We start from the raw sequence: 13,098 nt of genomic DNA on the forward strand, positions 1-13,098 counted from the left end.
CATCCATGTGTTTTGATACAGCATGTACGCTGCAGGAATCAATGCTGTTATTCATGGCCTGCTCCACAACGACAGTAGCAACTTCATTCACTTGTTGTAAACTGATTGGTTTGTGACCTCTGCCAGATCTAACTCCCAATGATCTCATTTCTTCAAAACGACTAATCATTCATCACCGAGCACATGGAGATAGTGGACCTCATTGACATTTGTTTAAACAAAAAAATTCGCAGAGTGCAGCAACAGCATTGCAATTGTTTAGGTAGCACAGCTTCACAAGCAAAGCACGTTTGGACAGGTTAGTGGCATCACTGTGGATGGTATTAACCAGAATGAAGGGAAAACTCCATGTCCATCTTTTTAAACCCTCCTGGCACCTGCCAAGTTGAGTAATATGCAAATTCCTTGCATTTGGTGTTTACAATGCTCCATGGTGGCGAATTGTGAACTTTTCTTTTTCTCAGATATTGCTTCTGTATGACACACAATGTATTCCCGCAAAGTTTCGCAGCATTTGGATCACTGGATGGTGCACAATCCCTTAACAGGGATACTTTAATTTGGATCACCTTGTATCTAAAATTAATAATAATAATAAAAATTCTTAGCTCACCCATGGTACAAATGTACTATAGGTTGACAAAAAATAAAATAATGAAATAAAAACTTTTGTGCGCGAGAGCCACGCAAAAAAAAAGTATACTAGAAGAAAAATCAAATCGATGTTCTTGTTCATATTTTCATCTAGCATAAGTGAATAATAAAAGCTGGTATGCAAAGCACAGTAAACTATGCAAAGCAAGTCCTCCATCCACAAACCCACACAGAATGCACAAAATTGACAAGGCTTCTTCTGACCAAGTATCCGATCCTAACCTTGTAGTGTGCTTCATTATTAGATATTATTCACCAAGATACTGAACAAATAAGGACAGGCTAACAATACAGGATTTAGCTGACCAAACTGTTTTCAGTATTGATGTAAATGGAAAAACTCAAATGTGATGGACATAAAATGATCAAATGTCATGCCAGTTGGATATCACCTGGTTAAACAATCCCTCTCCCACCCCAGTCTTTTCACCAAGGAACCTGCAAAAAACTCAGCCTTTTGGAACAATCTCAAACTCATCGGAATTGAAGATAGGCACAATAAATGTTGGATGCATCAATGGAAAAGAGGCGGAGCTAGAAGAGAAATTACAGAAATACTGTGATGATGTAATTAGTATTAACAAGATAAAAAAATATAAAAAATTAGGAAGAAAACTTCTCAAATGGTTGATAGTTCCTATTAGAGTAATGTGCACACATGCACACGTGGCCTTTCATGCAGACATACAGTATCTTTTATCAACTGAGCTACCAATGTAATAATTGGAATTCTGCTAATTTCATGAGAAATTCATGTAAATGCCATTTTCACACAAAACTTCTGCCACTGATTCAGCTCTCCAGGTCTAGCTTCCCATCAATTAACCTCCTTTAATAAGGTCAAAATCAATCTGGGAGGTAATTCTTCTATAGACACTTCCTTGGAAGTTTGTGTTCTGCATTATGGAATACCTATGGCAACCTGTAATGAAGTAATTTCTTTTAACGTGAATGCACTATGAAACATTAGAAATGGTTAAAGCAATGTTTCAGAAATTAAAAAAATAAACCGTTAACAAGGATTAAAACAAACTACACTCCTGATGAAAAAAATTTATTAGAAAAAAATACCAATGTTCTATGAGATTTAACATTAAAACTACTTTAAATGCCTATAAAATAAAACATTTGTTTAGCTCCTCAAAAGCACCTCCCCCCAACATACACACTTTCCCATCATGAATACAAGTTATATACATGCAATCCATATAGGTTAAACTGTTCTGTTAACACCAAAGAATGGACAATAAATATCATATCTGCTTTATTTATCATGGCAAAACTTACTTTTCAATCATGAAATGGAAAGACTGTAAAATTATGAAAGAAAATTTAAAGGAACCCAATAAGGTCATCAATCAGCCTGACCTGAACAGAAATTATCTCAAAATTTCCAAAAATTTAGTCAAGATACATTTGGTCCATTCAACAACCTGTATATACAGATAGCCAAGATGGCCAGACTTCAACAACAAGAATAGCATATTTTTGTCTAGTACAACATAAAAAGCAAATGATGTGCACCAACTTCATTCTGTAAAAATAAACAATTTGGCACCATCCTCATAATTATAAATGTAATAATTTATAAACAAATGAAACGAAAGATTAAAAAAAAAAATTAATGGTTTTCTGACCTTACCTGCACTTCATATCTGAACTATCGGCTACAACAACTGTGCACACTCCATTTTTACAAGACTGTTTACCAACTAGATTATGGGGATGTGGTTTATAAGGAGGTCCAGCCTTAGTAACACAAGACACTAGCACAACAGCTGACTTATTGCAATTTACAATCTAAAGAGAAATATTTATGGGAAGTAAAAAACTTAATTTGACAAAGTATTTTTGTAATAATTATTTACTTGCTATAAAATAAAAATCATGTTCTGATTTCTGGTAAACATATACAGTGAATTCTGGTTAAATGGACTATATCGGGAATAGCATAATTTGGCCCAATTAAGCAGCTGCCCCAGTTAAACTAAGTTGCACATCGAGGGTGTACATCCATAAGACAAAATCCAAGCATAGACAAGTTTTTTTGTTTATTGCATAACAAAATCACTAACACTGGAATTAATCGGGTTTAGCCTATGAGGTTTTTTTTTTTTTTATTGACTGTCATTAAAGAAAATCAGTGCAGGTACTTAGTGCAGTATAATATTGCTTTCCTGCATGAAACAAAGTCCTAATCTAGTAATAAATTTTTTAGTGTCCTTCATTCATACAAGCTTAAGAATGTCTCATTCACTTTCCTTTTCTTCTAATATCCTCTGATGTTTAGCTTCAATTTTCTCCACAAAATCATCATTATAGTATTGAAGATAACCATCAATAGATGCAAATGCTTCACAGTTTCTAATGTGGTTCACATTTAACAGGACATCATTTTCACTTCTATATTACCATCATGATGTGTCCAAGCATGACTGAATGCTTAAAATCATAGCATGAAAAACAGTTTTGAATGACCTTGTTGCACATACATTGCCAACTATTAGCCATAAACTGTACTGCTTGTAAAAATTTAACTTTTCTCTGAGCTCCTTGGCGACTGTTAAAAAAAACAGTAAAAATTTTCTTGATTTCCATTGTAATTCTATAGCCTAAACTCAGCAAGTTCTTAAAGAACTCAGATGTCAACAATGTATAATAAATTTAGTTTAATCCTTTATCCAAGTGTAAGCAAACAAAGTTTGCCCCTGAAAATATCTTCAGGACTGAGGTAAGGTAGTGCAACACCAGGCAACTCCGAGCAAAGTGGACCAAGCTCTCATCACTCCTTGTCTCAGTATCTCCCATAATGCAAAGCACATCTCCTTGAGGACATGTATAGTGCTATGCATTAAGGGAAGGGCCACTACCCAGACTGGTTTCAACCTTTATTGAGGTCTCGTCAGTGGGAGGCAGACTAAACGTGGAGATACTAAGGCAGAAGCAATAGGAGAGGTCATATTTACCTATAGGATATTCTATCAACAATGTACTTTTGTTAGCATAGTACTGAAATGGTAAACTATCCATTCTAATTCCTTTAAAGCCTCGAGGCCTAGCCCTATTTCCAATAACAGTTTTAGTTTCTTCTTCTACTGTAGTTTCCCTGACATATTTGAAGTGTGTGTAAAACTGTTATATGATCTATTGCTTTCATTTATATAAACAGCATAGAATGCTTATAACACAGGGAGATATCAATGTGGCACAATAAAACAGCCATGTTTTGTCAGTATTTGCAGGTGTCATCAGCACTAAATTTCTGAATCAAGATTACATAATTTTTCTAACACTCCATGTGGTAGAGGTTACTGGCTGGTCCAATTAAATGACAGTGTCCCAAATAAGCAAAGAAAATTCTTGTTATTCTTGTTGTTTTTGGTCTTCCAGACTTGTCCCAATAAAACAGCTGCTTGATTAACAGATGGACCAATTAATAAGAATCTACTATTTTTTTTTTTTTGGAGAGTTTATTTTTCACTTGGTTAGAGTATAATAAGTTTAGTTTAATCCTTTATCCAAGTGTGAGCAAACAAAGTTTGCGCCTAAAAGTATCTTCAGGACTGGGGTGTGGTACAACACTGGGCAACTCGTTGCAAAGGTGGAGCAAGCTAACATCACTCCTATCTCAGTATCTCCCAAAATGCAAAACACATCTCCTTGCGGATATGTATAATGTTATGCATTAAGGGAGAGCCACTACCCAGACTAGTTTTGACCTTTATTGAGGTCTCTTCAGTAGGAGCCAGGCCCAGACGTGGAGGTATCTCCACGCCTGGGCATGGATATGTATAACATTATATATCTCCTTGTGGATATGTATAATGTTATGCACTAAGGGATGTGTTTTGCATTATGGGAGATACTGAGATAGGAGTGATGTTAGCTTGCTCCACCTTTCCAACGAGTTGCCCAGTGTTGTATCACCTTACCCCAGTCCTAAAGATACTTTCAGGTGCAAACTTTGTTTGCTCACATTTGGATAAAAGATTAAACTAAACTTATTATAGTCTAATCAAGTGAAAAATAAACTCTCAACATCTTTCTCTGAATCCGGAGTAATTTAATAATAAGGCTGTATACCCTTTGACAACTCCTATAGGTTGGGATGACCTCTCGCTGCTTCTGCCTTGGTGTCTCCACTACTGGGCCTGGTTCCCACTGACGAGACCTCAATAAAAGTCAAAACCAGTATGGGTAGTGGCCCTCGCCTTAATGCATAGCATTACACATATCCGCAAGGAGATGTGCTTTGCATTATGGGAGATACTGAGATAGGAGTGATGAGATCTTTCTCCACCTTTGCAACGAGTTGCCCGGTGTTGTACCACCTTAACCCAGTCCTGAAGATACTTTCAGGCGCAAACTTTGTTTGCTCACACTTGGATAAAGAATTAAACTAAACTTCTTAAAGAATCTACTATATATATATATATATATATATATATATATTTATAAAATTAATTTAACTGACTAGAACCCAAGAAAGTATAACAAAAACCTTTAATAAATCACGACTAGTTTCATCGGTGCTCCGACTTCTTCAGTTGAGAAAGAAAAAACATAAGACTTATAAAAATAACAAGGTAAAAAACATGGACTTTCCAGCTTAATAAAAAGAAGTAGAATAGTAACAGTCATATTTGAATAGGTGACCGCGTGCTACCATTGGCATGAATTGAATGTGTGCGACAGCTAATTTTAGAGCGCCAATACTGGATTACTGCGCTATGGGAATCAGGCAAATTGTAGCTTAGATTGTTGTTCAAGTATGAAGGGTCCAGAACTATTTCTTTTGATTCAATAATTCTTCTTTCAAATTCATTCTTGCATATATATAAATTAGTAGTGCATTCCCAATCAACTTAGTGTGGCCGTTCTTCAAGGTTAGAGTTTGCCAAGAAGAGGACATGACTGGAAAGGGCACTTGCTCGTGTTCCACTGTAAGAGATGTCACGTCTATGTTCCTCAAGACGAAGTGAAACAGATTTATTTGTCTGGCCAAAATAAGGTCGACCACAGTTGCACAAAACTTTATAAACACCAGGAAAATGCAGTTGGTTGTGTTTGGTCGACTCAGAAAAGAACAAAGTTTTGGCAGAGTAGTATAGTCGGTTTTTATGTTGAATTCCTTCAAAATCCTAGATAGTTTTGGGGTAAGAGCACTGATAAATGGTAACTGTATATGAGTGATAGGGTTGGAATCATCTTCTTGTCGAGAATGTTGGCATGGTCTCAAACGTTTAGTGATGTTACGAGACAATATCCATTATTTAAGGTGTTTTTCAGGAAGTTAAGCTCTGTTTAACTTCCTGAAAAAGCATCTCCACCCTTGCTCGATGGGCAAGGGTGGAGATGCTTTTTCCATGGGTGGAGATGATGCCCAGTTTCTGAGGAGGGAAGTGATGAGAAGAGCTATGTAAATATCTATCAGTGTGGGTGGTTTTTTGAAAAATTGAAAATTTAAGACAGTCAGGTAATCTGCTGATCTTTAGATCCAAGAAGGGGAGAATGCCATTAATCTCTAGTTCTGATGTGAATTTAATGTTCTCATGTTGATTATTTAAATGGTTTAGGAAGTTTTGCAGTTCCTCTAAACTATGTTTCCAGATAAGGAAGACGTCATCAATGTAGCGTAACCACAGTTTAGGTTTTAAAGTAGCTAAAGAAATAGCTTTCTCTTCAAAATCTTCTAGAAAAATGTTAGCTAAGACTGGGGATAGAGGGCTGCCCATAGCTAACCCGCTAGTTTGTTTATATATTTAACTTCATAGCAGAAATAGCCAGAATTGATGCAGTGAGTTAGAAGAGTAAACATTTATTTAAAAACCTTGTCCTTAAGAAGAGTCAGAACTTCATCTGTAAGTACATTCGTAAACAGAGACACGATGTCAAAACTCACCATTCTGTCAGAGTCTATAAGATTCAAATGTTTTATTTTTGAGATGAAATCTTCAGAGTTTTTGATGAAGGAGGAGGAATTGCCAACTAAATGTTTTAAAGAAGCTGCAAGATATTTAGACAGATTGTACGTAGGTGAGTCAAACAGAGCTTAAATTCCTGAAAAACACCTTCTTAAATAATGAATATTCGTCTCGTAACATCGCTAAACGTTTGAGACCACACCAACATTCTCGACAAGAAGATGATTCCAACCCTATCACTCATATACAGTTACCATTTATCAGCTCTCTTACCCCCAAAACTATCTAGGATTTTGAAGAAATTCAACATAAAGACCGACTATACTACTCTGCCAAAACTTCATTCTTTTCTGAGTCGACCATAACCAAAACACAACCAACTGCATTTTCCTGGTGTTTATAAAGTTTTGTGCAACTGTGGTCGATTATTTTGGCCAGACAGATAAATCTGTTTCACTTCGTCTTGAGGAACATAGACGTGACATCTCTTACAGTGGAACACGAGTGAGTGCCCTTTCCAGTCATGTCCTCTTCTCAGCAAACTCTAACCTTGAAGAACGGCCATACTAAGTTGATTGAGAACGCACTACTAATTTATATATATGCAAGGACGAATTTGAAAGAAGAATTATCGAATCAAAAGAAATAGTTCTGGACCCTTCACACTTGAACAACAATCTAAGCTACAATTTGCCTGATTTCCATAGTGCAGTAATCCAGTACTGGCGCTCTAAAATTAGCTGTCGCACACATTCAACTCATGCCAATGGTAGCACGCGGTCACCTATTCAAATATGACTGTTACTATTCTACTTCTTTTTATTAAGCTGGAAAGTCCATGTTTTTATCTTGTTATTTTTATAAGTCTTATGTTTTTTCTTTCTCACCTGAAGAAGTCGGAACACCGATGAAACTAGTCGTGATTTAATAAAGGTTTTTGTTATACTTTCTTGGGTTCTAGTCAGTTAAATTAATTTTATAAATGTATACATCCCGAGTAAATCCTAATTTCAATAATATGTATATATATATATATATATATATAAAAAATAATAATAATTCTAAAGCAGAAAACCTTCACTCAAACATTTCAAAAGTTATGAAGATGATTAATAGTAATTTAGAAATTTAATTTAGCAGTAGTGCAACTTAAAGAATAAAGTCCATTTATTGATTTATACATTACTGATTAGTTGTTTTTTAAAATCTAAACAGAAGTTTGGATTTAAATGGTGTGAATGTTATCATGTGAAGGTAAATTACTGCAGGAGATATGTTTACTGCAATAAGCATATCTCCAGAAATTTGTTTTTATTCATTTGTTATCTTTACTACTTTTCTTTCAAATCTTCATTTTATTTCTGGTATTGAGACCATGTTTCTAAATATAAAATAGGTTTATTAAAATAAACAATATAGCCTGGCAAGTTTCTTAAGTCATCAGACTTGCATTATAGTTCATGTTTGCCTTTATTGTATTTTTTTTTAATGTGGTTTTAAATGAGAAGTCAAGTATTATTGTGAAACTAGAAAGTTTAATTATCCCTATATATATTTATGACCAAAATAAACCCAATTTATTTTATTTTATAATTACACTAAGTGGTTTAAAGTCCCTGTATCCAATATAGTTTATATTTCACTGGATTTCAAACCAGCATCCTCGTTATGGAATTCAGCAAAGTGAAAGGAATAGTGAATTGCATGTTAAAAAAAAGCAGAAAACTATGACATGTTATTCTTGTTCACCACTGTTAAATCTGCTACCAAGGAAACGTATAGCAATAAAACTTTCCCACCTGTCCCCCCCCCATCACCCAATAAGGCTTACTTCTATATTACCATCATGATGTGTCAACTATTTTTAAAGGCTTTCTTGACAACAGATTCAAACAATTCAAAATAATGGAATTCCTATTACATTATTGAGCAGCCAAATGCATATACAAAAGTTCTGATGAATTCTGCCGTCTCTATAAAAGATGTCTTGCAAGTGCAAGTTTAAAATATTTCCTATTTATTAAATTGAGTTTTGTTACTATGTACTTCTGTTACACATACGTATATATCAAAAACAGTGTTAGATGACTACAACTTGCTAGAGTTTGACCTACCAATGCATTAGGCCTTTGCTGAATGGATGTCATCATATTAACTGGGATAAGCATGTAACATGAATGCCACTACTGAAGTATATTTATGTTCATTAACTTTCTACTATACTGTCAGAGAGTTTCAGTTTACTGAAACTCTGACATGCCAAGCCTTTGCTCACCTTGAGCATTAATGAGCTATGGTCAGTCCACACTTTGCTAGTGGTTCATGGTTTTTCCCTCCTTAAACCATTTTTTGAAGGTACTCACACCACAGCTGACTGCGAGCACCCCCAACCAAGTCATCTGGATATCACAATTTGGCCTTTGTCAAACTTGCTTAAGTCTACTGCCTTTACCGTCTAAAGAACAAAAATAATACCGATTAACAGAGTGCAATATCAGGTACTATTCATACCGTTTCATAACCTGCACAGGCGGTGTCGTTTCCCTGCAGTTGCTTCGATTTGCATGATGGCGCACTGGTCATAATGTTTTGGCTCTTTGGAGTACACTGGGATTATAATATTAGAAATACTTATGTTTTCGTTAATTTAATATAATTTATTAACACAAAGATCCACATGAATTGTGCCATTCTCAATACTCAATACAACATCTAATCAAGTTTTGTACTATACTGACATTTACAGTTGATCATAATGGTTTATCAACTTCTGATGATGCCACCAACATGGATGATGAAACATCAAGTTAAACATAATTAGCAAAATTTATTTATCCACTCTTGGCATCAATAATTCTCCAAAAAAGGAAAAGCTACAATTATGCCTGATCAATGCTCAACCACATTCAGGAATTTTTTAAAAAAGTACATCATTACACTCTTATTTGAGTGGATAATATATCCAATCTCTCCAACCAACAGAATGTACTGCTGAATCCCACCGAGAGCATGAATATTTGTAAAAGTGTTTTAGGTGGTAAACAATTTACGTTGTCCAGGAGGAGATCACTGTCCTCCTGCTTATTAAATATGATGGCTTGAAAAAGTTCCATATTTAGTCTCTAAAGTAAGGTTCATGGATTATCTAATTCTGAGAATGACCATCACCAATATACTATAAGTTCACAGCATTTTCTTTGTTAGGATTCAGCAGCACATTCTATTGTGAAAAATTGTGTAAAAAAAAAAAAAAACTATTTTTAAAATGCAGGGTAGAAGAAGCTGTTTTTCTATTACCTTGAAAATGCAAATGGATAAATAAAACTACTAGTTCAACTGAGCATATAGAAGCAAGGGGCATATAATGAACCTGCTGTTTTGTGTCTAAGTTGTACAAGTTGCAGTCAGTAAGATATCAGGGATACATTTTTTTCAAATGACAGGCAACATCAATATTTCTCAGCGTAAGATGGGATGATGTCATCAGCATTGCATTCTGATTATCTGCTTATTGTCTTCAAAATAAAAATGGAATTTAACTAAAGAATCAAAAATGAATGAAAAACAAAATGTGTTCTTCATATTAATAAAACCGGAAATTAATCTCAAATAATAAACAATCTTAATAAAAAGCAATTAGAAAAAGCATTATATAAAAGAATGAAATTACTATACCTGTATTGAAGGATATGTCTTATGCTTAGGAGTACTATTAGCACCTGGAATGCATCCAGCTGATCGTCCCTCACATTCATAGCGAAACCTAACTCCTCTAGATGCAGGTTGTTCCAATATTTTCACATAAGGTAATTCTTGTATCCTAGTATCCATGTAGGCAATAGCATAAATAACCCAGTTGTGTACTACATATGTGCCTATTTATGTACAGTGCAAGTAAAAATGAAAAATTAATGGAAAAAATGACTTGCAATGATCTAGTTGCATAATTTGTCACAACTATTAAAAAAAGTTAACAAAATTAATATAAAGTCTTTTATATTATGTAAATACATACCTTCCTTACATCTCCAAACAAGTCAAAATATCTTTCTATCTTCATATTCAACTGCCAACTGTTCTTTAATAATATGGAGTATATGTACTTGTTCCTCTGATTATAATTTTAGGTTTATTCACCAAATGAAAGATACTTGGGAGAAACAATTTTCAAGGAATGTTTCAAAAAACACAGTCAACAATGAACAGTTGATTACCAAATGATGCAGAGTCTGTGAACAGAACAAACAGGTTAAGTACTACAATTAGCAATGCTTTTCTATAAGAAAAAAAAAATGACTATAAATAAAGTGTGGTTTAAAATCAGATATATCATTTAAAGAAAACGAGAACTCTATGTTCTCGTTTTCTTTAAATGTTTTCTTTAAATTATACATAATTACTGCTGTCAGAACTCCCCCACTATCACTACTATTCATCCATTTCATTCACCTACCATGTAATCTTCACTGATTACATCTAAAAACGTAACTCAGTGAAATTCACTTGAAAATCATCTTTTGGGAGGATTTCACGAAGACATGAAAAAAACCAAACTATTTTATATTTATTTCTGTGCACTGGATTTCAAGGAATTTCCCTCCTCTAGCCAAATCATGAAAAATATAATGCAGTTTGAAAAGGCTGCATTAACATTCTGATGTCATAGATGAAAACAGCAATGATTACAGAATTTCAAAAATTCGCAAACAGTTCTATTTGCCAAACAAGTGCTACTATGGGAAAGCGCATAATATAATAAGAAAGAACTGGAAATATCAATTTTTACTAAATTCAAATGTATTAGCGGGAGGGGGCGGGAATGAATAGAGATGAACCTGAATGCAAGTTCACATATACAATGTATATACAGATTACTGGATGGTATGACAAAAAAAATTCGCCTATACATAGCATCAAAATAAGTTACCCGCGTAATCTTAAAAACAATATCCTATACCAAATATTCTGCTAGAGAATGTGCAGAGGTAATCAGCAATGTTTCTGTGCTCATAAAATAAAATAATAAAATGCACAATTAATTAGGGCGACTGAAACAATATTATCTTTAATGACCTTGACGAAAAGTAGGTAGAAACTTCACTTTCAATGTAGCTTGGAAAGTGGATTTTTCACGATCGAGTACCTCACAATCGGTAGTGTTTTACAGTACAAGCAAATGAAATACATTGTCTACCTAAAAATTATCTTCCACCCTGCTCAGTGATATCTGAGAAAAGGTGCAAATGGTAGCTTTATAAACTCAAAATACGCATTACTTTTAAAGTAGTTGATAGTTGAATATGATTATTTTGTAGTTGATAGTTGAATATGATTATTTTAATCACATATTTACACTAAGCAAGTCATATAAAAGTTAGCTTACCACTTAAACCATACTTTATTCATGCTAACGCCACTAATGCAAAAAAATGACACTCAACTTTTGTATACTGTTCATTCAAGGTAATAACATGGACAAGCAAACGAAGTTGTACACAGCTGTTAAACTCGTATCATAGGCTCCAAAAGGATTAAGAACACGTATTAGTTGTCGTACTAATAAGCAAAAGATAGGTTAAAAGCGTTATTAACTTCATTATTTGCTTGTCTCAACAGCGCATTACCACCTGTTACTCAAACAACATGCTGAGAAACTCACTAAGCAAAAAAAAACAAGGAAGTCGCACTAGCGAATAGTACTGAACTCTACGCGAAAGACATTATTCCTGAGGTTTGTTATATAATATGTTAGATACAAGGTTTAGAGATAATTTTTACAAGTACTTTTATTTAATTTTTCAGGGGTTTTTTTGTTGCTTGTTTGATTTACGAAATGTATGCAAAGGAGGGGAAAAAAACTTTCAGAAGTAAATGCTTGAGATGGGTAGGCGAACAGTTCTTAATACAAGTACACGCCCGATCACATTTTGCAAATTCGACTATATACCACCCTATACTCGAAAATCCATTCAAGTATTATTATTATGTTTTCATTAGTTTTATTTTATTTTATTTATGAAAACAAATCATCGTTATAATCATCCTTTCACTCTCCCAATGTTTTACGGCTAACTGCTTTACTTTAATTTCACCCATTAATAATATATAGTATTAAATACTTTGTATTTAATTTTGTCCCATTGCATGGAAGTGAAATCTGGAAAATAAAACAAAAAGGCAAAAGAAAATTTTATGAGCAAAACTGCAAAAATATACTCTATTCGATCACAAAGGAATGAAGAAATTATGAAAGAATTAAACCAGGAATCAGTAATAGAAAAAAAATATAAACATAAATGGATGGAAACACTTTAAAAGAATGAAAACAGAAAGACTACCAAAACAAGCCTTAAATTACAAACCATTAGAAAAAAAGAAAACCAGGACGTCCTCTAAAGCGATTCAACGATGACTTCTAAGGCGGATTTAGGCCACTCTACCTAAATCCTTGAAAAGCATGATGATGATTAAATTTAAACAAAGACTCAGGAGCACAACAAAAAGGAAATTTCGTGTATTT

The 13,098-nt window shown here is 34.0% G+C and overlaps 1 protein-coding gene across 3 annotated transcripts in view; it reads right to left on the reverse strand.

Annotated features, from left to right (window-relative positions):
• LOC150101719 (embryonic polarity protein dorsal-like) overlaps nt 1-12,386 on the reverse strand; it is a 103,986-nt gene extending 91,600 nt beyond the window's left edge. Inside the window, exons 1-4 of one of the 3 annotated variants that reach the window (XM_090399985.1) lie at nt 11,962-12,385; nt 10,594-10,807; nt 10,254-10,453; nt 2,297-2,454 (exon numbers count right to left, since the gene is read on the reverse strand). In XM_090399985.1, the coding sequence (XP_090256111.1) occupies nt 2,297-2,454; nt 10,254-10,409 (314 nt within the window). In that variant the 5' untranslated portion in view covers nt 10,410-10,453; nt 10,594-10,807; nt 11,962-12,385. Of the gene's footprint in view, nt 1-2,296; nt 2,455-10,253; nt 10,454-10,593; nt 10,855-11,961 lie in introns of all 3 variants that reach the window. The other 2 variants (XM_090399986.1, XM_090399987.1) reach the window with 2 other exon arrangements.
• Nucleotides 12,387-13,098: the final 712 nt, after the last annotated feature.

The sequence above is a fragment of the Typopeltis vanoorti genome, chromosome 11, assembly GCF_054136105.1.
Source record: "Typopeltis vanoorti isolate ZY-2024b chromosome 11, IOZ_Tvanoo_1.0, whole genome shotgun sequence".
In the NCBI taxonomy this organism is placed as follows: domain Eukaryota; kingdom Metazoa; phylum Arthropoda; class Arachnida; order Uropygi; family Thelyphonidae; genus Typopeltis; species Typopeltis vanoorti.